The sequence below is a fragment of the Octodon degus genome, unplaced genomic scaffold (genome assembly GCF_000260255.1).
Source record: "Octodon degus isolate 3935 unplaced genomic scaffold, OctDeg1.0 scaffold00060, whole genome shotgun sequence".
Lineage (NCBI taxonomy): Eukaryota > Metazoa > Chordata > Mammalia > Rodentia > Octodontidae > Octodon > Octodon degus.
Genome location: NW_004524636.1, coordinates 918,612 through 944,401, shown reverse-complemented (window position 1 = coordinate 944,401; position 25,790 = coordinate 918,612). Strand labels below are relative to the sequence as shown.

The 25,790-nt window shown below is 44.9% G+C and overlaps 1 protein-coding gene across 1 annotated transcript in view; it reads right to left on the bottom strand.

The window, feature by feature from the left end:
• The window catches only part of Tmc2 (transmembrane channel like 2), an 83,400-nt gene that overhangs the window by 40,240 nt on the left and 17,370 nt on the right, over positions 1 to 25,790 (bottom strand). The window contains exons 2-8 of the mRNA XM_004634315.1: positions 22,635 to 22,956; positions 20,352 to 20,504; positions 15,546 to 15,636; positions 7,093 to 7,174; positions 6,570 to 6,676; positions 4,011 to 4,109; positions 1,566 to 1,708 (exon numbers count right to left, since the gene is read on the bottom strand). Of these exons, the coding sequence (XP_004634372.1) occupies positions 1,566 to 1,708; positions 4,011 to 4,109; positions 6,570 to 6,676; positions 7,093 to 7,174; positions 15,546 to 15,636; positions 20,352 to 20,504; positions 22,635 to 22,956 (997 nt within the window). The remainder of the gene's footprint in view (positions 1 to 1,565; positions 1,709 to 4,010; positions 4,110 to 6,569; positions 6,677 to 7,092; positions 7,175 to 15,545; positions 15,637 to 20,351; positions 20,505 to 22,634; positions 22,957 to 25,790) is intronic.

Here is a 25,790-nt window from a genome sequence, read left to right as displayed (position 1 = left end):
TAGCCAGAACCCCCCCCCCCCGCCCCAGTTCAGAGTCCTGCAAGCACACCTGCTGTCAGGTGGATTATAAAGGGTTGCAGGATACAGGCCTCGCATTTGATTTCCTGTGGCTTCACTCATCTGCCAATGCAGCTTGAAAAATTTTGGGGGCTCTTCTTAAAGAGAGATAGGCCCTGCTAAGTCTTCTCATATCTTGGATGTAGCTTATACTTTTGTCTGATATAAAACCCAGTAATCCCTTTGGATATTGGCTCTGTAATCCGGTACTGTTTATAAGCAAGCCTGGCTGAAAGTACCTTGGGGCTTCCTGGTCCTGCCACTTCACCCAGCCTCTCTGTGCTCCTTGGCGTTCAGCCCTGTGGGAATTCTCAGCAGGGGCTGTGGGGTGTTTGTGTTCCACCCTAATTCTATTTTATGCATTTGAGTTCGGTGTTCCACAAAATTTAGCTTTTCTGGGTCATCACAGAAACATTGCATGCCCCTATTTATCCCTCTGATAAAAATCAGGAAAACAATAGCATGAGGGCTAGGAACAAAACCAAGTTTGCATCCTTGTTTTTTCCCTTTTGCTTGATAGAAGTGGGTGGCCACATAGCACCTAGCAGTCCCCCAGAGCACTGGGCAGGCTCTTGGGAGCAGCCACACTTTCTACTGGGAAAGCTTAGCAGGCTTCCCCGCTCCTCCTCAGGGCTCTCTTTGGGCCCATTATGTTCTACTGCAGTTCTGGAGGCCCCACTGCTCATGAGCCCTGGTGGCCCTACAGAGGGTAAGTGGGCTCTAGGGCTGGGCTGTGCAGGAGAGTGCTGCCCCCTCCCTGCAACCAGTGCCACGCTGATGGCATTCTGTGACTCCTGAGAAGTCAGTTCATGGGCTGGCCCAAATTTTATCTTCAAGGAATATGAATTAACTGGCACAGTTGCTTTAAAAGGCCATTTTGGGGCTGGGGAGATAGCTCAGTCAGTGACTTAAGCACCTGCCTGGAAAGTACAAGATCCCGAGTTCAATCCCCAGTACCAAAACAAGCAAACAAATGAACAAGCAAACAACAGACCATTTCAGAGCAAAGTAGCCTGGGGTCAGAGAGCTACCAGGTTAATCACAGCCACCAAGGTTTATTGCTTGTATCTTTTTATGTCCCGTGCTTGGTTCTAATATGCAAGCTAGGGTTACATACGGAGTAGTTTTCCTGAGGGAGCTGAGCACTAGAGAAAAACAGCCTCAGTCCTTACCTCATTAGGCACTGTGTTCTCCTCAAGCCACTCTGACCTTCCTACAGTTTGAGGAACATGCCAGGACATTTATTTTGTGCATGTTTTTCTTTGTCTAAAATTTTGCATGTCAGACTCAGCATATGAGATTGGCCATTCTCAGCCTCACCTAAAGGAATTTTTATCTTGTTTTCCAGAACTTTACACATGACGCTGTTTATGTCTAACACATATTATATCTCATATTTGCTTTGTGTATTTATTTCCTTCTTTTTAAACTGCTCCACAAGAATAACTAGGCATAGAGGAACTAGAGAAGTGAGTTGCTGTGTGAACAAATCAAGATGTCATACTTACGATCTAATGACAATCATCAGGCTGTAGCCGAACACGCTGACCCCCACCATGAAGTAAGCCATGGGTAGCCTGTACCTCAGCCACCCAATGGTCCTCTGGTTGTTGTAGTAGCCATAGAAAAGAGCGGAATACTTGATGTAGCCCTGTGGGAGAGCAGATCCAAAGGCTGTGGGTTTATGAATTTAGAGCAGACAGGCATCAGACTCTTCCTTCTACCTGGGTTTCTCTCTCTCTCTCTCTCTCTCTCTCTCTCTCTCTCTCTCTCTCATGTATTTGGTTGTTATAGGGTCTCACTACCTAGCTCAGATTCGTAGTAGTCTTCCTGCTTTCAGCCTTCTCAGTGTTGGTCTGGATGGCCAGCTCAGTGCCCCAGCACAGTGTGCGGTGCTGGGAATTGAATCCCGGTTCCTGTGCTTTCCTAAGTAGGTTCTTTAGTCTGCTGAGCTATCTTGCCAGCCCCTGTCTTGGTGTTTTAACTGGAGTCTAAGGGGATGAAGGAAGAGTTTCGGATGCTCTTGTTCTCCCTTGTACCTCCCTGGGGACTTCAGGAACCACCCAGTTCTTCTCTTTCCCTTCTTCCTTCCTTTTATTTTCCCACACATACATGGTGGTGATACAGGAGGGAGAAGAGCATTGTTAGCCATGGGCGAAATTAGGGATAAGGGATGTGTGTCTGCCCGCACCTGCACACCATGCATGCACACCTCCGTATTATTATTCCCTATCTTGTGGGTCTTCACATCCTAGAAGTAGATGGGAGCTGAAGAACTTACTCAGTATTTCAAAGCTTCTAAATAAAATCATACACAATAAGGTTCACAGTCTAACCTGAAGTTCAAATTTTGTCTTGTTTTATCTTTGGCTTTTAGGTCTAGCTGGCTTTGGGAATAATGAGCTCCCTTTTTGCATTTAAATATTTAACTGCAATATTATCTTGGCTTTTCAGCAGTTTTCATATCTTTACTAAATACAAAGGAAGGGATCATGGCTGAGTAGGTTCAGTTTGTTTTGGTAGACAGGATGTTTCAACAGAGATTTTTAGGTGAACTAAGGAAAAAGGATAGCCCTACTAGTGGTAAAACTGGATTCCCTTGTTCCAAATAAATTAGAAAATCATTCCAGGTAGGAGAAGGGTCCTCTGACCCCCCAGCCAAGTAACATTTCTTGCAGTTGGCCTCCGTGTCACTGCCCTGAGATGTGAGCAGGCTGCAGCCAAAGGACTGGGTGTGATGAGAGTGGGAGAATTCCCAGTAACAGAGTGGAGGAACAGAGTGGGCCTCAGCACTTAATTCTTCCCCTGAAGTCTGGTTCTTGCCTTTTCTTTTTCCTGTGTAACTTAGATCCCGGTGCAAACAGGTAAGCAGAAGATGCTGGCTTTGGCAGTGCAGCGGCCTGTAAGCTGCCCGCTGGCCTACAGCAATCAGTGAGCGCTGGAAATTCATTTCCTTGCTGAGCTGGATCTGCCTCTGTCACTCTTTGGTTTTTAGTGTCCTCCCAGTTCAAGGCAGATGATTCTTTTGTGTCTCCCTGGGAAGTCCACAGAACACTCCAACACACTGTCACCCGTTTGGGGGGAATTCAGACTTGACTTTAAGAGTGAAGGACACCAGGGCATGGTGGCACATGCCTATAATCCCAGTACATGGGAGACTAAGGCAGGAGAAAGGCTGTGAGTTTGAGGCCAACCTGGGCTACATATTGAGCTCAAGACCAATCCAAACTAGATAATGAGACCCAGCCTTAAAAAAACAAAGAAATTAAAACAAAATATGAGAGAGAGAGGGAGAGAGAGAGAGAGAGAGAGAGAGAGAGAGAGATCAGAGAACCGTTGCAGGTGGGACCGTGGCCTGTCCCCTTGCTTCAGGAACCATGTGGAGCTGCACTCCAGAAGCGTGGAGGATGTGGCTCAAAGAGGAGAAAGAGTGATGCATAGTGATGCGTTGGGGGCACTGAGCAGGGGCAGGGAGGCACCTCAGGTGTGACTTGCACCCCAGGACTTCCCCCAAACTTGGCAATATTTGGGCACCGAAGTGTCAGATATTGGATAAGAACAAGACTGGAGAAGTCGTGAGCACCCCAGTGTGAGCCATTCTTCTGTAAATCCAAAGGAGAGCACTGACTCTAATTCCACTCAGAAATGAGAAGCAGTGCTGTCTGGTATGGGAGAGCGCAGCGCCAGATTTACATTTTGGGAGATTCCCTTTGGCAGCAGAGCTATTAGGAGCCGTGCCTGGGCCAGCAGGAGAGGCGGAGGATTCAGAGAGGTGAGGGCGTGAGCCTGAGCAGAAGCAAGAGGGATGGGAAAGCATTCTGCCTAATGGCGAGATCCTGCCTGACTGAAGCACTGTTTTTTCAATAATTAAATGAAGCATTTCACACACATCCATTCCATCTTTAGGCCTGAGAATCACAGGGTGGAAGTGCACAGGCCTGTCGCAATAGTACCTCAAAATCCCAAAGGACAGAGAAGTCCATGGCCTTTTCTTCCTCGGCCCGAGGCACAGTCTTTCTGGGAATGCTTCCATAAGGCACACCCATCAGTACCTGGGCAGGGACAAAATGGCACAGGCATAAATGGGGGAGAGAGGGACATATACACATGAGCAGGTAGAGCATAAACACTTTCCTTCTCAGAATAGGATGTTCCATGTTTTTAAAATAATATTAATCTTTTCCTGATTTTAAAAGTAACACATAGGGGGCCTGCCCCTTAGCTCAGTTCTTTAAGTGGCTGCTTCAACAAAGCAGTCAGGCTCAGGTTGCTGTGGTTGGATCCCCACAACTCAAGTCAGCCAAACCTGCCCTGAAGGCATTTGGAGTAAAAGTAACACATACTTACTTGTAGAAAATGTGAAAAAGTATAGAAGAGCATTTTAAATATGTATCACGTCCACAACCCAGAAGTAATAACTGCTAGCTAGATACAGACTTTGTTTCAGTTACTTCTGACTTCTGTCTGCATATATTTTAGCCTAGCTATTTCACATAATATGTTATATTACAACTAATTCCTTGTGTCATAAGGTATTTCCAAAAATAAAATGACTTAAATATATCTAATCACATGTGTGTACCATGAACATACTTAACAGCTCTCTATTGTTGGACATTAGAGTATTTCTAGTTCTGTGTGTGTGCATAATTTAGTTAATACCCTAATACATAGGCCCTTATCCACATCCTTAATTATGCAAGAAATCACAACATGATTGAGTTCACATATCAAGTGACTTTTCTACGACATTAAGTTTCTTCTTCCTAGGATGTATCCTTCCTGTCATTGTCTTCTTTTTGTCCAGTAATGTGTACTTTATAGTGTTCCTCACAGAAATCTTCCGGCTTGCTAAATTTTTACTAGTTATTTTATATATTTATTGCCATTATGAACATAAAAATTTTAAAATCTATTTTAAACTGAGTGTTAAGAATGTAAAGAATTGTTGCTCTTTGTCTACTAAAATGAGTCTAGCAGCTAATTTGAATATACTCTTTTGTTAAATTCTAGGGCTGGGGAGATAGCTCAGTGGTTTATGTGCCTGTCTGGCAAGTGCAAGGTACTGAGTTTGATCCTTGGTATATATATATATATATATATATATAAAATTCCAGTAACTTGGGGCTAAAATGTACTCCAGTGACCATGTGCTTATGTATCATTAAACACAAAACTCTTATTTAATCCCCAGCACCACAAAACAATCAACTAGTTTTTGGTAGAATAACTGGAGTTGTGTATGTGTGGATGTGCATGTTACCAGAAAACTAAACTAATATTGTTTTTGTATAAAATATTTATACAAAATATTTCTTTTGTATACTTAATTCTTTTTGACTTAAGATAAACATTTCAAAATGATATTGACAAGTGGTAACAGTAAGGATATATTGCTTGTGAGTTTTTTTTAGTGACACTTAAAAATTTTTATCAGTGTATGTTTACAGTACATAATAATTATATTAATTGGGGAATGAACACTTTTTTGTATTTAGTACAGAGTCTACAGGGTCTCACTACACAGACCTGAGTTGTGTGATTCTCCTGGTTTCAGTCTCCCAAGCGCTGGGATTACAGGCAGCCAGTCTCCACACCCAGTCTCAGTCACTGTCTCAGCACGCCCTGGGGCAGGGACGGCACGGCACACCAGGGAATGAACCCTGGTCCCTATTCTCTGCCTAAGCAGGCACTTTACCCTGAATAAATCATGTACGGATTGCATTTTGATCACTTTTACCTTCTCTTTTCTCAGCCCTGCCCTTCTGCTTATAAATTTTGTAGCACAGACATTAGTATTTCACCACTTAATACATCATTATTTTTAGTTTTTTAATTTGTTGGCTTCTCATCTTAGGTAATTTCCCTGTTTCTTTTGTTTTTAATTTATATTGTTACTGGAAAATATGTTGCACACAAAGTAGCATATGTAGTACCTATGTGAAGTTGGCCATAATGAGAAGAAAATTAACGTTTCATGTGTGTATTCATAGGCTAGTTGGAGAAGCGAAGAGCCCCAGGACTGCTGGACCCCTGGGTCAGCCTGCCAGACTCACACTCACCATTTCTTTGCTTTTCCTTATTTTCTACTCATTTATTGTTTAGTGTTGTCTGTTTCTCTATGTAGGTATATAAAAGAAAAAACCCTCTGTGATATTAATTCTCCATTGATCTTAAGGTAAAAAATGAAAGGTAGAAAAAGGTAGTGTCCATTTATAAAATAGAAATATAAGTACTTTAGTTCCTTTTTTTTTTCTTGGTGGAACCAGGGATTGAACTCAGACCCTTGTGCTAGGGAAGCGCTTATTCTACTGAGCCATCTCCCTGGCCCTGGTTCCATTTTTTTTGTACTGAGCCATCTGGGTGATTGACACAAGTATGTAAAATTAAAAATGAATGACCAAATGTTTTGGAAAACAGGGAGTATTTGGATAATACTCAGCAGTAATACTCACATAAGTTTCAGCACTACCCAAAGATGTAGAAAGGTGTTTTGAAAAAAATTATTTTACCTCTGGAATTATGACTAGACCAAATATTAATCCAAAAAGGACCAGGTTAACTCCATACATCCATCGGAGAAAGATGAAATATGATGCCACTGAGGAACCGAAGTGACCTGCAGAGAGAAGAGGGTGGATTCACTTGTGTGGATGGAGGACCGGACACAGCTGAGGACTATGTTTCTCAGGGACTCCATCTTCACAACAGTCTGAGGAACCAACATCCTGATCTCCATTTTCTTTTCCCGTATAATAACCCTAATCTCTGTAGGATTAACCAACCTGCTAAGATCGCCACCACCAGAAGGTGAAGAAGCCAAATTTAAGTCTTAATCCTATTAATTCCAAACCCCTCTTCCTCTCTACTGCTTTCCTCTCTTCCTTCTCACTCCCTTTTCTTCACCTCATTCTTCGTCTTCCTAACACAACAGAATCTATAAAATAATCTAGGCTTAAGGTCAAGAACACAATCCAAGCCCTTGGAAGACTCTTTAGGAAACCAGTTGAAAAACAGTGGCACCAAAATACTTACTTTCAATGTCCTTGATCTTCATTTCCCAGGGAATACACTGAGTCTTGAAATTATCAAAATCTCTCTTAAACTTAACCCATTTCTGAAATGAAACACACAAAACCCTCAGTTATTGACATGTTGACCTGGAGCACAAAGTGGCCTGTGGTATGGGGTACCACCATCGCTGGTGTGATATGGCATCGCTGTTGCCATGTCAACCTGAGGCTGACTCATGGGCAAGGCTGCTGCCTGGGAGGCCCCATCTACTGAGATCCTGAGCCCAGGCTGCCGGGCTCCTCCTTTCTTTCCCAAAGTTACTTGTGGAGTGCGACTGAAGCCAGGACAGCTGCAACACTCCTCATTTCTCTGTCATGCTGCTAAAGTCTCAGATTTGGAAAGCATATTCATGAGTTTAGAAATTCTGCATGCAATTTCTCATTTGGGGGATTGAATTGGGTTAACAATCTCTCATACAACTTTTTATCTTAACCCAATTTCAAGGGAAAAAGATATCTCACAGTTCTCATATTCACATTTGAGAGATGGTCAAGTACCTTGCCCTAGTAGGAATTGAACTGTGAGTTTGGTAGAACTGCTATGGTGTCCTCAACTCTTAGCTGCCCATTCTCCCAGGAAAATAATAGCCTTGCTTTTCTGGAAGGAGTAAGGAAGACATTGTTTCCCCATTAAAGGTGCTCTGGTTTGGATCTGGACTGACCCCCAAAGACCTGTATACTATAGACTTGTTCCCCAGAGTGCCACTATTGGGAGATGGCATGTCTCAGTTGCTCTTCTCTCATTGCTGGGACAAAATAACCAACACCCAAAATGAAGGAAGGAAAGGTTTACTTAGCTCACAGTTAGTGGAGGGTTCAGTCCATACTCAACTGTTCCAAGGCAGAAGGGCACACAGCATCATAGAGCAGCTATTCATGATGATGGCAAAGAGCAAGAGCAAAGGGAGAAGCCGCTGCTGTGTTTGCTAGCTAGCCTCTCTCCCCTCCTCACATTGTAATGCAAATTACCCACCCCAGGGTCAGAATGTTCAGTGGTCCAGGCACTGGACCACTACAGCCAAGAGAGAAGGAAGCCTGACTACTGCTCCAGCTGGCAGCAGACCTTGGCATCATCCACAAGGTACTGGTGTTAGATGCTTGCAGAATGAAGGAGTTCTGAGGTTAAGAAGGCTTCCACCTAGATTTCAGAAGGCCTGGGAGACCAGGTATGTACCCCTAGGAGTGCAGTGTGAGAAGCCTAGTGGAACCCCAGATGTTTAAAAAAGCCAAGAATGTGGATCATCTAAGAAAAGCTCCAAAAGGGAGCAAAGCAGGCCTGAGAGAGAACCATGGGCTGCAAGCAGCAGCATGAGGTGGAGCCACGTGGAGCTCACAATTTGCTCCAGATTTTTTCAGATGTTCCACATGGAACTACAGGACTTAATGGTCACCCTTCTGGATTTTGGACTTACTTTGGTCCCAATCCTGTGGTGTGTACCTTTTGGTAATGGTAGTGTTTATCTTGTGTCATTGAATGTTGGAGGTGTTTAACTTTTCATTTGTAGAAGGCTCACAGCTAATAGTTTGCCTTATTATTATTATTATTTTATTTTATTGTATTTGGTACAGGTTATGCAGAGTCTACAGGATCTCACAACACAGATAGGACTCATAATGACTCTCCTGTTTTCAGCCTCCTAAGAACTGGGATTACAGGTGTATACCACCACACCCAGACTCAACCGCCATCTCAGTGCGCCCTGGAGGTGGGGCCAGCACAGCACACCAGGGATTGAACCCCAGCTACTGTGCTCTGCCTAAGCAGGCATTCTAGTCTGCTGAGCTATCTGGCCAGCCTGATTGTATTTATTTTATTTATTTATTTATTTTGTGCAGGGTCTCACCATGCAGCTCAGACTCATAGTGATCCTTCTATTTCTGCTTCCCTAGTGCTGGGATTACAGGCATACACCACCACTCCCAGACTCCGTGCCAGCTCAGCGCATATGGGGGCAGGGCCAGCATGGCATGCAGTGCCAAGGATTGAACCCTGCCCCCTTTGCTTACCTAAGCAAGAACTTAGTCCACTGAGCTATGTCACCGGTCCTAAGAGTTTGCCTTAAATCTTGGAGGAGACTTGGGACTTGAACTTTTCAGCAATGCTGAAACTGTTAGGACTTTGGCAACTTTTAGGGATGGACTAAAATGCCTTTTGCATAAAGGGGTGTGCATGAGTCTTTGGGGGTCCAAGGGCGGAATGTTACAGTTAATGTCTAGTTGTCCCCCAAAGCCTCATGCAGTCATGAGGCAGTGTCTGGAGTTTGTGACTGATTCTTGATCCAGTGCTGGGATTGTGGGTGTGAGTGCCCTGGGCAGATATTCTGCACTACAATGTAAGGAGGGGAGAGAAGCCAGCTACCTGCCTGAGCTGCTGCCACCCCCTTTACCCTCTTCCTTTTTGCTGCCACCATGAATAGTTGCTCTCTGCCATATGCCAGTCTGCCTTGGAGCCAGCTGAGTATGGACTGAAACCTCCACAAACTATGAGCTAAATAAACCTTCCTTCCTCATTTTAGGTGTTATATATTTGGTTCCAGCAATGAAAGAAGAGTAATGAGACATGACAGAATCTTTAAGAAGTAGGGGGGGGGGGAGAAAAGAAGTAGGGCTAGTGGGTGGGCTTCCGTCACTGAGGTGTGTGCCTCAGCCCCTCCCGTGTCACCTCTCCTTTTGCACCTCAGCCATGAGGTGAATGTTTTTTCTCTACCATGTGATCTCACCATGATGTGCTGCCCCTCCACAGGCCCAAAGCAAGGAGGCTGACCATTCACAGACTGCAGCCTCCAAAACTGAAAGCTAGAATCATGTTTCTCTTAATAAGTTGACAAGTACTTGCTGCAGTGATGGAAAGATGGCTAACGCTTGTGGGTTGGTCTCTAACTCCTCATGTGGCGTTTGCATCAGCCAGAAACCAGGCCAGCTGTTTGTCTGATAGCTAAGCCCTGTTTTGTCAGTTCTCTGAGATTTGCTCTCCACTCATCCAACTGGAAATAAATTCATTTAAAATTTTTAAAGAGACCCATGGAAAATAGTAGGCAAATGTACAGCAAATTCTAAGATCAGTTTCTATTTTTACCTTTTTTTTGGTGCAGGGAATTTAATTTAGGACCTTGTGATTGCCAGACAGACACTGTACTGCTCAGCTATATCCCCAGCTCCAGTTTCTATTTTTAAAAGGTCTACTAAAAATTATTCATAGGCCCAGCGGTATAGCTCAGTGGACTAAGCGTTTGCTTAGGTAAACGCAGGGCCCAGGGTTGGGCTCTGCTTGTTGCACTGGCCCCGCCTCCGGGTACACTGAGCTGGTGATGGAGTCTGGGCGCGGTGGCGCATGCCTGTAATCCCAGCACTTAGGAGGCAGAAATCAGGAGGATCACTACTAATGTGGGCTATGTAGTGAGACCCTGCACAAAAAAAAAAAAAAAACAAAAAACAAAAAACTAAACTAAAAATTATTCATGAAGAAAATGAGATTTTCCCTTGTAAAGTCACTAAAGGATGAAAGGTTTGCATGAAGGAATGAGATAGGTTTCCAAAGCTGAGTTTCTAGGCATGGTTTTGTACATGCTGAGTGAATGATTACTATGGAAAGAGAGAACCATTTGTCAGAAGACATGGGTGGTCACAGATGGGGCCTGTGTGCAGAAGTCTAGATGATAACCAGGGCAAAGACCCGACAGGATGTGCAGAAAGGCAGCTGTAGCCTCCAGCTACACCAGCCCCAGGACTTCATCCTCCTTGTATAGTCCTGATTCTGTGTTGAAAAATACCCTTCACTTTGCTTGGCTTCCCCCAAGTCCACTTAGAAAGAGAATACTTGCCAATCAGCTGGGCCAAGTGCATCTTGGTTTCTGTGGTAGTGACTTTCATTGTAAATAGCTTGGAATTTGGATGAAGGTATAGCTGCCCATGAAACTAACTCGACTCAAAGATAAAAGGCACTGCTGATGTGGACTTTGCCTTTTCTGGCTCTTGTATCAGTAATTTCTCCTTATAAATTAATAATCTTGTGGCTGGTTTTATGTATCTGTTTCATAAGCTTTATTAATGTGAGTCCTCCCCTGAGAGATGGATTTCTTATCAGGGTGCTGATACAATCAGTATAAAATATAGGCTTGCAAAGCTGAGGCCCAGTAGGAATAGCGAACATGGCCAAGTGAGGTCTCTTGGGGCAGAGCCCTGGAAACCACTAACAGGCCCTCAAGGCTGTGGGTCTCCTGGACTGAAAATGAGGGTCCGGGGCAGAGAGAAGCCTGGTGGAACCCTTATCCTTCATTGGTTTAGAGAGCCAGAACCTTGGGCTGGGTAAAGACCAGAGACTCAGAGTTGCTTCCTCTGGGCTACATGAGATGGGAGCTGCTGGCCTGTGGCTAGGTCTTGTTTTCTTGCTCTACAGATACATAGAAGAAAAAGGTTTCCAATAGTGGTCAAACAGGACCCCGGCAGGACAGGAGTCCTGCCTGTGCCAAAGCCTGAACCTGGGTGGCTAAAGTGAAAACAATCGGGGAGACCTGGGAAATAGTATTGTAATGCAAGGAAGTTTGTGGAAAATGCTCCTCATGTAGGACACATAAAATCTAGGAGGCTGTTCAGTGTTCTCAGCAGGATATTAGGAACCTGCCTTCTGAGGCAAAGGACGACCATTTGCAATTGTAAAGATGATACAGGTGAGACTTGGAAGGACTGCATGGAGCAAGGAATCCAGGAATGGAATGAAAAGAAACACTGGCACAGTGAAAGCTGTGACAGCACAGGAACATGGATTGAATGATACTGAGAATTTATGAAATTGCACAGATTCAGAAAGTAAAGAATTAAAGCAGTGGGGAAAGTAAGTGTGTAGACCAGATGATGGTTGGTTACCCTTTCTGTCAGTGGGGAGCTGGATGTGCTTGGTGGAAGCTAGAATGAACAGCTCCACACAGCTGCTGTGGCTGTGGCTAACAGTATTGTGCTGGGTGCTCAAAACTGTATGAAGAGGGCAGATCTCAAGTTGGGTGTTCTTGCCACAGCGAAAAGAACAGCGAATGCAATTCATTTACTTACTTATTTTTGAGACAGGGTCTTGCTTCATGGTTTAGGCTGGTCTTGCACTCACTATGTAGCCAGGGCTGACCTTGAACTCACAACACTTCTCCTGCCTCAGCCTCCTGAGTGCTGGGATTCTATGCTCCTGCCACCATGCCTGGCTCAACAGTGAATGTGATTTATTTATTTATTTATTTATTTATTTATTTATTTATGTCTTTTTGAGACAGGGTCTCACTATGCAGTTCAGACTGGCCACTAGCTCACTTTGTAGTTTAGGCTGGTTTGCATTTCCCAACAATCCTTCTGCCTCAGCCTTCAGAGTGCTGGGATTACAGGCAGTGAATGCAATTTAAAGGAAGACACAATGTATTTGTAATCCATTAGTTTAGCACACATTTTAAAAGACAGCAATATTACAGCTGGAACGGATACCTCATCCCCAGACTTTGTTCATTTGTGTATGAGCTGCTACAAATTGGGAAAATAACCTGGAGATCTGTGTCGAAATTTAAAATATGCATGCTTAGGAACTAACAGTAGTAGTTTTGGAATTCTGTTCTGCTGAAATCCAAAAGCACAGATCTAAGACAAGGATAGAAAGTATTTGTTGCAGAAAAAGATACCACCAAAGACCACATTCCTCAGTTGGAGAACAAAATCTGAGTGTGCCGTTGTGAAGTGGTACTTTTTAGACAAAATTTATAAAATGACCCATAGCTCATTGTTAGACATTTACAACTGAAAAAGGAGAACGCAATTTTAAATATAGAAAGATTCAAATAAGACAGATATACAGACTAATTATAAAATTACTGAGCTTCCATATGCCACCATCTATAAATGCACAGGAAATTTTTAGTGAAATAATCAAGTTTGGAGAAGAATATGAATTATCAAGATACCTCCCCCAAAAGCTGAAGCTTGAATATGCCAACAAAGAGGGGTTGCATAAAAATATTATTAAAGTATTCTCTGGAGATGAACCTTGCAAAAAATGAATAATTAAGCTCCATAAACTAATGTACAGCATAAGGTGAAAGTAATGCTAGCTCCTTAATATCGTAAGCCAAGAACACCCCAGTAGTAAAAAATCTGCCAAGATGGCACACATGGACCCATGTGCACACACATACACACAAGTCCAGATCAATCTTGTAAAAGCCATACATGAAAAAGTATAACACCAAACATGTCCATGGAGTTAAAAATAATATGCCACAGCCAGGCATGGTGTGTTACGGTTTGTGTGTATTTGTCCCCCAAAGCCTCATGCAGGCTTTGAGGTGCGGTTCTACAGTTTGTGATTAATTCATGATCCAAGGCTGGGATTATGGGCCTGAGTACTGCTGGGATTATGGGTGTGAGTGCTACCCACCCATAATGGGGCGGATAGCCTGAATGTAACATCAGAGAGACAGGGAGACAGACTTGCTCTTTGTGGCTTTGTTGCTGTTACTCCTCTCCTTGCTCTTGCTGTTTTGCTGCCTTCCACCTGAACTGCTGCTCTCTGCCATGTGCCACGCTGCCTTGGAGCCAGCTGAGTATCACTGAAACCTCCATTAACTGTGAGCTAAACAAGCCTTTTCTTGCTTCATTTTGAGGATCGGGTATTTGTCCCAGCAATGAGAGAAGAGTGATTGAGATGTGGTGCTTCATGCCTGTCATCTCAGCACTTGGGAGGCAGAGGCAGGAGGAGCTCAAGGCCAGCCTGAACTATTTAGTGAGACCCGGTGTCAAAATATAAATTTAAAAAATTGTGCCACCAAAGAGGTTGTTCCAAAAATAAAAGAAATTTGTCAGCCAAAAGGGAAGATGTTTAATAAAACCCAAGGCCTACTTCCAGTAACGTGGAGCTGTTACTAGCTGTAACGAAATGCTGATTTCCTGTTATGCAAGAGTTAAGGCAGTCTACTCAGGCTGGCAGCTCTCATAAACTTCACATGAAGCACTAATGTCATCCTCATTAAAATGATAAAAAGACAAAGCAACCTGTGCTCAATATTATCCACTGAAATTGTTCTATGATTATTAACTCACACTTTAGGGTAGGGAGAATACATCACATTTACAAAAAAGCTGACAAAACATCTTTAACATACATATTTAGATGAAATATTAGAATGATTAGAATTAATAAGAGTACAAACTGCTGGGGCTCTAGAGTGCTTGCCCAGCACATGTGAGCACAGGGTGGGGCCTCAGTGTGTGCAGGGGAGAGGGGGTGGGGGGGGGGGGAGAAAGGGGGACAGAGGGGGAGAGAGAAGGGGGCAGGGGGGGAGGGGGGGACAGCAGGGAGAGGGGCAGAGAGAGAGGAGAAGGGAAGAGAGACCTATAACAAAGAACTAGTTATAATTTAATGATGATTATAATTTAATGAAAAATGATGATTCTATTCACAAAAGTAATTAGATTATAAACTATGCAGAAGTAAGATTAAAACATAGAAAATATTTAAGTAAAGAAAATGACAAACTTTGTGGAAAGATGTAAAATAAACATGTGATATTTTAGGTGCAAAACTAAATGCCACATGAATAAGAAGCTTGACCAAATTAAATCAAGGGTTAAAAAAATTCCACACCATTATGTAGAATACAGAAAGTTTATCTCAGAGCTGGGGTATGGCTCAGTGGTAGAGCTTGCTTATTATTCATGAAGTCCCGCAATTCAATCACTAGCACTGCAAAAAAATAAATAAATATTTAAAAATTGATTTCATAGAAGTCAAGCATAGAATGTGGCTACCAGGGGCTATAAATAAATAAATGAGAAAGAAGTTAAGCTAATCATTAAATCATGGTTCAGAATAGAAGTTCTGAGGCAGACTATATTAAGTGAATGGCAATGTTAGTTTTTCAAATCAGTGGGTACTCTGGTACCACTTCAGGATCCCAAAGGAAGGCCGTTTTAGTAAGTTCCACCGCAAACATCCCATCATAGGACGTTACCCACGCCCCAATCAGAAGCCCGGCTATGACAGAACAAGGCAGAGATGTCTGTCCTCTCTGGGGACACCACAGCTAATCATCCACGTACGCCAATTATACCGTATCCCTCTTGGGTCTCCACCAAATCAGCATGTCCTGATTTGGGGTTCAGAAGATAAAATCTCCAGTAGCATCATTAATTCTGTGAGTTTATTTTCCAGAGAGGAAATAAATCTCACAAATACTGAAGCTCCCACTGATAGGTACAGAGTAAGTACAGCACTGGCAGGATAGCACTGAATTTCCTGGAAGAGTTGGAAGAGTGTATTAGGTCTCACCTGCAGGGTCAGGGGAAGCTAACACAAATAGTGAGGAGCGTGCAGCTACCTGCAGGGGTCCCCACATTCCCAGCCAGGGCCAGCCCTGCCAGCAGGTGTGTCCTCTCCGCACCACGCACCTTTGCCACCAGCATCCTGTAGGCGTAGAGTCGCTTGCCTTTCCCCTTTCCTAGGGCTCCTTCATACTTCTCCACAAAGGCTTGGGCCTCCCTGGTCAGAGGGAAAATACAAGATTAACAACTAATCAATGGAAATCTAAACCAGGAGAGGGGACGATGGCTGAAAGTCTTTGGTGATTTTATACCCTCAATTGAAATATACATTGCATCAAGGCAGGGCACTTGGTTTGTTTTGTCCTGTGGAGTTTCCTGAATGCCAAGAATAATGGTTAGCATATGGGGTACCCCCATGGGAGGCAGAATTGTGTCATTGCTCCCAGAGACTTTTTCCCCTTGCGTGTTATACCTGTGGGTAAGCTGCAATGTGGCAGAAGGGACTCTGTAGATGTAATTAAGATCGCTAACTTTAAAATAGGGAGAATATTTTGATTATCTGGATGAATCCAATGTTATTGCATGAGCCCTTAAAAACAGGTGTGGAGGGCAGAACAGTGAGAAAGCCCTGGCAGAAGGGAACGCCAGAAATCAAAAGCAGAGAAATTCTTGACTTGGTTGCTGGGTCCCTCTGCAGGGGCCGCATGGAAAGTCCAAGAAGGAAATGAACACGGCGAGTGATCAGGGAGCTCCGAAGGGCCCTCACGCCCCGGTGAGAGCTGCAAGCTGCCAGGAGGTGGGAGTTTCTGGGTTGTTGGCTTCTCCAACACCCAGGCTGGGACACACAAGGCAAAAAGAAAAGCGAGGGAGCCCAAAGCTCTGCCATCCGTGTCCTCTGGGGTCCTCTGTCAATTCGCTTTCCCTCCACCTTTCTCAGTCTTCATAGTTTGCTTCAGATGTAACATCTAGGTACAGTGGGAAGAAGAGAAGGGAAAGCAACCTTCTGATCTCTCTAAAGAAAGCAGGCAGTTTGGATAGCTTTCTAAGACATCAAGCTTTTTATAAAACTGAGGGACCCCATCTGAGTAATTCTATAATTGAAACGATGTTCTGCCTCATGGGCCCCAGAACCTTCATGCCAACCTCACCCACTGCCTGTCTTATTATTAACAATACCAGTGTGCTTCTTAAATTCTTCTTTGTTCTTCAACTTCATCTCTCAGGACTTAACATAGTTTAATGAAACAAAAACAGGTCAAATTTTAATAATAACTGCAAATTATTAATTATGTATTAATTAGTATAAATAGCTTGGGAATAAATAAATAAATAGCTTGGGACTTGTAGAGTAACCCATGAGATCAATCATTATTGTCCTCACTTTTTCTTTTCTTTTTTTTTGAGACAGAGTGGGGGTTGGCCTTGCGCTCACTTTTGTAGCCCTCAGGCTGGTCTCCAACTGGCAGTGACCCTTCTGTGTCTACCTCCTCAGCACTGGGATTACAGGCATGCGCCACCATATCCAGGGCTGGCATGGCATGCAGGGGGCTGGGGATCAAACTTGGGTCCTTGTGCTTGCAGGTCGGTGCTTATGCTTCAGAGTTTCTCCTCAGCCCCTATTGTCCTCACTTTAATAAATGAGTAATGTGAGGCTAAGAGAGGTGAAGGGAGGAAACCAGGCTGAGAGAGAGTGAGGGGCCAGCCAGAGCCCCCTTAATCACTCTGAGGGGGCAGAAGCCTGAAGTTAGGTTGGCCCATCTCCTGCTGTTGCCTTGGTACCTTGCCATTCTTCGACAGTTGATGCAGTGTCCATGCTCAAGTCAGTCAGATGCATGGTGGGGACAGAGACCGAGGCCCACTTGTCATTGCTGCATAAAAGGAAATGGAGTCTGGGAATGGCACTTGCAATTGGAGACTTTGTTGCCAGCAAAGGAAGTCATACAGTAGGCAGAGACACTGCAATGCCTGGTAATTCTGGGGAGGTGATTATAGGTTAACAGTACAGGCCCTGGGACCAGAGTTCCTAAGTTCAAATCCTGGGTATGCCACTTAATGACACATGACATTGGGAAAATTATTTGATGGTTCTGTGACTCAATTTCCTCACCAGTAAAATGGGGACAAAAATGCCAGAACCTACTTCACAAGGTGAGAATAGGGGTCACTTAGCAGAGGCTGGCTAGATATGAGAGGAAGATCCTTAAAGGATGAAAAAGACACAGCTTTGTAAACAAGCACATCCAGGCAAGTGAGGGGACCATTCCTTGAGATCAAGGGGACAGTGAATAACTCAGCCTGAATGCAGGGGGAGGGATTAGAGATTCCTCTGTAGAGGAGACAGTGCTTGACCTGGGCCTTCCTGGCATGTGGGAGTTAGCTAGGAAGCAGAGGTCTTCTAGGCAGAGGACCCACTGCTGTGGAGCCTCAGAGACAGAGAGCCTTAGTCTTGGGCCTGGGCCTGGCTATAGCTCAGGGGTGCATGTGCCAGCTGGTATCAGCTGGTAAGCACAAGGTCCTGAATTTGACTTCCAGGACAAAAAAAAAAAAAAAAAGACATCTTAGGGGAGGGGAGAAGAGAGGTCTGGAGGGGAAAAGAGAGGTCTGGAGGGGAAAGACCTACTGTTTGAACAGGAAAGACCTAGATAACTCGACTTCTGAGCCTTAGTCGCTGCCTACCTGCCAGCAGCAGGAACCCTGCCCCGAAAGGCCTGCTCTAGGCAGGACCTTCCTGGTCCCTGAGACTTCCCACCAGCTGGAGCTCTCATGTCTACAAGCATCCAGGTTGCTCCTTTTTCACTGTTAATAAAAGATGCATCAGGTGACACCTGAGTGACAGTGAGATTCTGTGAGTGTGACCAGTGGGTGTTCAGGCCCCTGACAGGAGGAAGAACCCAGCCTGGAGGGACAGGGGAGAAGAGCCTCGGAGAAAGGCCTAGGAAAAGCCATCTACTGCCTAAGTTAGAACTGTTACTACCAGCCTCACAGGTGTATTTCTTTTCTTTTTGTTTCTTTTCTCTTCTCTTTTCCTTTCTTTTCCCTCTCTTTCTCTTTCTTTCTTTCTTTCTTTCTTTCTTTCTTTCTTTCTTTCTTTCTTTCTTGTATTTGGTACAGGGTCTTGTTATGCAACTCAGACTCATAATGATCCTCCTGTTTCAGCCTCCCTAGTGCTGGGATTACAGGTGTGTGACATCACACTAGGTCTTGGTGGCCAGCGTGGTGTGCCTCGGGTGGTGTGGCATGTGGTGCCAGGGATTAAACCCTGGTCCTTGAGCTTGCCTAGGCAGGCGCTTATACCACTGAGCTATCTCCGTGGTCCCATGGGTCTATTTTCATTTCTAAATTATTTTTAATTCTTTCTCTGACAAACAAAAAAGTATATATGCTATTTAAAATTCACATGCTGTTTTGATAATTATTTATACTGTGGAATGGCTAGATCAAACTAATTAATATATGCATTTTCTCACTTGCTCTTCTCCCCTGTCCCTCCAGGCTGGGTTCTTCCTCCTGTCAGGGGCCTGAACACCCACTGGTCACACTCACAGAATTTTTTGGCATTGAGGACCCTTAGTATTGGGCTGGCCAAATAGCTTGGCAGATTAAAGTGCCTGCAAGCGGGTGCAGGGGCCAGGGGTTCTACTTGGTTCTATTCCCAGGCCTGCTGAGCCTGCCCCACCCCCCGGGGCATGCTGAGATGGCAATTGAGACTGGGCATGATGGTGCGTACCTGTAATCCTAACTGTTGGGAGGCCACAAACAGGTGGATCACTGAGTCCCATCTAGTAGTGAGACCCTGAATGCCCTGTAGACCTGTCCCAAAAAAAACAAAACAAAACAAAACAAAACAAAAAAAAACAAACAAAACAAAAAAAACCCCTTAGTATCAACTTCCGCAATTTTTAGCTCATGATATGTTAATATTGGGTTAGGGAGCCCTAGAGGGAGCTATGTTTTGGAGAATTGGTGGCAGGGTCTGTACTGTGTGGCTGGGTTTGAACCCTGGCTGGTCCACTTCACTTGCCATGAACCACTTGATGGTCCTGTGTCTCTTGGTCAGAATCTTTGCTGTCTCTTGCGTATATAGTGGCAAAACATGACTGCCAAATCATGCTCCTTAAAAGGCGAGGGGTTGACCTGGATGTGAACAAATGCAGAGGTGGAGTTGTGTGTGAAAGAAGCCAAGAAAAATGGTTTTCACATCTAGGAAAGGGAAAAAGGAGTCTCACACTCAAGGCTGTGGCAGAAAACTAGAGCAGGGACTGGGGAAAATGTAATGTTGGCTGGGAATTTTCTAGTTGAAAACTAAAGGTTTGCAATGTGACTTCTGTTCTTTTCCCAAGATTGCAGCATGGACTCCAGTCATAAAAAGCTTGGTGTGCAAGCCTTTCACACAGAAACCAGAGAAGCCACTGGGATTGAAAATAGAAGTCCCCATCAATACCAGAGCTGTAAGTGAGGAGCCATTCCCAGCATGGTCTTGTATTAGGGAGGAGCAAATAGTGAAGACAGAACTTCTTTCACTGCAAGTGAGAGTGAGCACCACATGCAGAAATTCTGGGTGCCAACAAAACACAAGGGAGCCCAGCTTTTTGGGACGTCAAAGGAGACTTCCCTGGGGAGGATCTCTCTGAGTCAAGAGGGAAGCATAGAGCCACTAGGTGCCATGGGGCACTGCACTAAATGGCAGTCAGGCTATGGAAGGGCTGGACACAGATTTCTGTCTCTCCCACTTGGGGCTGGCAAATCTCAAGGCCCCCTGGGTCCCAGAGGGTACCCCTCTCTCCCCCTGTGGTTTCACTGGGGGATGAGAGCATGAATCCCTCTTCTTATCAAGTCCCCTTAGGGCAAAGAAGAGAAAGAGACTTCCATTCCCAACAGAAGGAGCTGAGCCTTGTGGATATCAAGAAACCTGGCTGGCCATGCCCAGCTCACCTGAGCTCAGTCAGCTTCTTGGCCATAGGCCAGGGCTTGTTCCGCATGGTGGCAATGAGCTTCTTTTTTTCTTCCACTTGCTCCAGGATCTGGGCCAGTTCCTCCTCAGACAGGGACTCCCCTCCAGAGGTACTGGAGGCCAAGGATGATGACCTGGGGCCCAGGCAGGGCAGAGTCAGAGGGGAGATGGAAAGGAGGTAGGGGGACTCACCTGGTCTGGTGGTTGGGGCTCCCGTGGACAGGATGGTGGGGCATGCTCCCTGACACTCATGTGCATGCCCGTGCCATCCCCGCTCTGAAGCTGCTGGTGACAACTTCTGCCCCTCAGCGGAGGCCGCCAACCTCTTCGGTAGCCCAGTGTACCTCAGGGCTATCCCCTAAATTTAATTTAACTTCTCTCACATATTCGGTCTAGCACACGCTTGCTGCCCAGTGGAAGGAAATGTGTGCCACTTGTTAGAATGTAACATTTTCTAGTAGCCACGTTAACATGGTAGAAAGAAATGGATAAGATGAATAGTAACACTGCATTTCATTTAATCCAATATATAAAATTATTTCAACATGTACTTCGTATAAAATTATTGAGTTATTTTACAATCTTCTTGTACTAATTAAAAAATCTGTTATTCACTTTGTGTTCGTGTTACATGTCTATTCAAATTTCTATACAATGTGCCACATCTGTATTTGGATTTTGCAAAATTATAGCTGAAAAACTAGCATCACATACCCAAGTTGTTTTAGACATATTTAAAAGTTTTCCAATAACTGAAACAAGAGGCAAAATGTCATTTTCTTGATATTGTCATCCTCACCGACAAAGCTAATTCATCTTTTTGTAGAAAAAATACTTTGGCTTTAAAGTCAAATCAAATCAGTTTCAGAACTACATTTGTTAAAAAAAATCTGTTTGTTAAATAAATTCACCAATGAGTCAACTCAGTGGTGTTATCTCAAGATTATATGAAATTAAATTGTGGATTCGATTCCTCAGTGACTCTGGCTGTGTTTCAGGTGCTCGGAGCCACATGTGCGCTGTGGTCCTCTTACTAGACAGTGTAGCTGTGGACAGCTTCTTACAGAAATCCCGATGCAGGACCCCCCTGGTCTCACAGACACTGTGCTTAGCTGCCACAGATCCGAGTTGTTGGGTGTGCTCTGCACGGTCCCTCACTGATAAAAACAGTGATTCTCAGCTGAGCCAGATAGCAGCTTGTGGAGCAGTTGAGGAGGGCAGAAAAATCTATCCCCAGGCAGCCTTAGAAAGCTTCCTGAAAGGAAGAATCAGGACATGGGTGTGGGTGACAGTTTGCACCAGCTGCTCTGAATGTCGGCTTGTGACTAAACCCTGAGAAGGAGACAGGAAGTCTCACTGTGCTCTTTGGGGTATAAAGGCCTAGGCCATAGGGACTGTGGGCCGCAGCCCCGCACATCCTGTGAGCAGCCCTGGGGAGGGAGGGCACGCAGCCACTGCCCTTTCAGATTGTACCTGTCATCTGGCACTTGCTGAAATGCTTACCTCCTCTGGGGAGGAAACCTGATGCCCCGGCTCTCTGCAGCGCAGCACTCCAGCACATCCTGGAGGTGTGTACCACTACTTTCTGCCTTGTCTTAATTTATGTCTCTGTCTCATCTTCCCTGCCAGACTGCCAGCATCTGGAGAGGCAGGGCTGAGTCATTTTCATCCTTCTATGCCCTGCCATGGCATTCAGCTCAAAGTGCCACACACAAATCCCGTTGGCATCCTGTCTGCATGCCAGTTAGGACGATGAACAGGACACCGGGGCCCTTAACAATGCCTTCAACTTCTAGGCTGTTAAGGCCACATGCATCCCTTAACTCCTTATCTCAGCCTGGCCAAGGACAGCTGGCGTGGGTGACAAAAGACAGTTGGCATGTGTAGTCCTGTTAGAGGGTCTCCTTCTCCCCTCTGTGAAGGTGGAGAGAAACAGGGGAGCATCTAACTAAAGGCATGAGCTAAGTCACCAGATGAAATTCAGGGGAATTGAGATTGTGTCCCACATCACCACCACCCTCCTCCTCACCCTCCTTGCGCCATGTGTGCCATGAGTGGCTGTGGTTGGAGTGGTCAGTGGCCATGCCACCCATGATGTCTGTGATCCCCAAGCCAAGAGGTGGTCAGTGGCAAAGATGGGATGGAGGGAAGGAGGAGAGGAGCAGGTGCTGCCTTTCACAGAGATGGGGAAACTAGGCAGGCACAGGGGAGGTGACCACCGGGTCAGAGGAGGGGGAGAGTGTTTCAGGATCGGAGCCGCGTACCTGGGATTCTTCAGCTGCTTCCTCGAGTCCTCCTTCCCCAGAACCGCCTTGTCCTTTGAGGGTGCTCTCTGCTTCTTGGTGGAAGCCCTCCCATCCATGCCCCTCTTCCTCCTGGCCTCACCCGGCCTTGCAGCTGGACTCCGCTCCTGTCTCCGCAGCTCCTCATGGCGGCTCCTATATTCCGTCTGCTTTCTCCGGGGGAGCCCAGGCCTTGGGCTGCCTCTGCCCCCCTCCTTCTGGCCAGGCTGGGCTCCATGCCTGCCTGCCAGGCCCTCTGCTTTGGGAGCCTGCTTGCTTGAGGCTCTCTTTTCTGACCTGTCACCTGTGGGGGCAGGAAGTGGACAGTGCTGATCCCTTTGACTGCAGCCCCAGGGAAGTGCCCCATCTGGGAAACCTGAAGTTCCAAACCTGAAGTCCCAGAGTTTGTCAGTTCTGTCAGAGCTCAAAATATGACACCTAAGATATGGTACAGTGGTATCCAGAGCATTTTACATTGAAGAAAATTAAGATAATTGCCAAAGCTGAAGGTCGAGGCCTGGGAGATGGCTCAGTGGAATAAGCACTTCCCTGGCAAGCGCAAGGGCCTGAGTTCAATCCCCAGTTCAAAAAAAAAAAAAAAAACCAAAACCAAAACCAAAAACAAAGCTGAAGGTCATTCCCTGTCCTCCTTCCCTATTCTTTTGAATAGGGACATGTGACAGGTGTCCTGCTCTATACACAAAGGGAGACATGTCACAATAGAGGCCAAGAAGAACCTGAACAAGCAGACCTTGGTAAGGATCTATTAGTTGCTGTTAGCTCACACTATGTGTTCTCTGGCCCTACTTCTGCCTCTAAACATAATTTTCCTTGGGTCTTTGGGTCCTTACATCCAAAAGCTCCCATGTCACATGCAAGCTATGATACATGACTCTGTAGGCTTTTCTCTTGGTAATGTCTTTTGTTATAGAGGTCTTGGCCATGAGCCTCTACTAGGCATGGAAGGAAATTGTCTCTACAGCAACAAGGGCCCATCTGTGGGCAGCCTCTGGATTGGGATGAGGAACAGCTCCTCCTCTGACCTCCTGACTCTTGCAAGCTTTTGCCTAAATCTCAGGTACATATCAATTACACCAAAGGTGCAGAATATAAGATTAATATGCAAAAGTCAATTGCTTCCTGATACCCAGTGTTATGGCTTGTGTCTAGTTGTCCTCCTAAAGCCTCACGCAGTCATGGGGTGGACTTCTAGAGTTTGTGTTTAACTCATGATCCACTGGGATTGTGGGTGTGAGTGCTGCACCCAGCCTGGGGCAGATAGCCTGAAGACAATTCAAAGGAGACAGACTTGCTCTGTGCAGCTGTTGTTGCCTCTACCCCTCCCATTTGCTCTTGCTCTTTGCCACTGCCATGAACTGCAGCTCTCTGCCTTGGACCCAGCCGTTTATGGACTGAAACCTCCAGTAACTGTGAGCTAAATAAACCTTTTCTTCCTTCATTTTGGGTGTTGGGTATTTTGTCCTAGCAATGACAGAAGAGTAACTGAGACACCCAGCAATGAATAATTGGAAATGGAAACTAAAACCACCACACTCTTTACACTGGTACCAAACAATGAAAGCACAAGAAATACATTTAACAAAATATGTGTAAGAAATATAGGAGGAAAACTACAAAATTCTGATGAAAGAAATCAGAGGTCTAAATGAATGAAGCTAGGCATGATGGCACATACCTGTAATTCCCACACTCAACTCAGGAGGCTGAGGCAGGAGGATGAGTGAATTTGTGGCTTCAAAGTGAGTTCAAAGCCAGTCTAAACTACATGGCAAGAATGTGTCAGAAAAACTAAGTGAGTAGAGAGGTAGTCTGTGTTCATAGACGGGGAATACTATTAAGGTGTCCATTCTCCCCAACTTTATAGATTTAATGCCAACCCAATCAAAACCCCAGCCAGTTATTTTGTGTATGCTGGTAAATGATTCTAAAACTTATGTGGAAAGACAAAAGACTCAGCAGATCAGACACATGCTGACAAGAATGAGGAGCAAGAGGAACTCTCACTCACTGCTAGTGTGAATGCAAAATGGTACAGCCGCTTCGGAAGTCAGTATGAGAATTTCTTGCCAAGATAAACAGAGATAGGGGCCGGGGAGATGGCTCAGTAGAATAAGAGCTTCCCTGGCAAGTGCAAGGGCCTGAGTTCAATCCCCAGTTCCGCAAAAAAAAAAAAAAAAAAAAAAAAAAAAAGATAAACAGAGATCTACTGTATAATTCAGCAATGTAGTCTTACGTATCTAACTCAAAGGAGTTGAAAACTTATGTCCACACAAAAACCTGAACACAAACATATATGATTCATAATCCACAAAACTCAAAAGGAACCAAGTTGCCCTAAAATAGATGAATGCATAACAAGCTGCACCCATTGCTCAGTGATAAAATGTTACTCAGTGATACAAATGAAGTAAATGTTCAAGCTATGAAAAGACAGGGCGGGGCGGGAGGGTTGGGTGCATACTCCTAGGTGAAAGTAGGCAATCTGCAAAGGTTACATAATCATATGAATGCAATTAATAAGACATCCTGGGAAGGACAAAACTTTAGAGATTGATGGTGGTCATATGACATTACATATTTGTCAAAACTCATAGGATATGCAGCACAAAGCGTGAACCTTAATATAACCTGGACTTTGGTAACAATGTGTGCATATTGGTTCATCAGTTGGGACAATTGGCCATCCCAAAGTAAGATGCTACTTGGACAGACACTGGAAGGAAGAATAGGAGAACAAAGGCTATATGTGGAAACTATATGCTGTAAAATTTTCATGTAAACATAAAATTACTCTAAAAATGGGAACTTATTTTAAAAATATGAAATGATTGATCAATGAACTTCTTAGAGGGAATGCTCAAGAATTTTCTCTTTATAGGGCTGGCCAGATAGCTCAGCAGATTAAAGTGGCTGCTTAGGCAGTTGCAGGCCCTGGGTTTGATCCCTGTTGTGCGGTGCCGGCCCTGCCCCCAGGCCATGTTGAGATGGTGGTTGAGACTGGGCGTGGTGGTGCATAATCCCAGGGCTTGGGAGGCTGAAAACAGGAGGATCACTATGAGTCTGATCTGTGTAGTGAGACCCTGTAGCCCCTGCCTGTACTAACTCTATTTTTTTTTT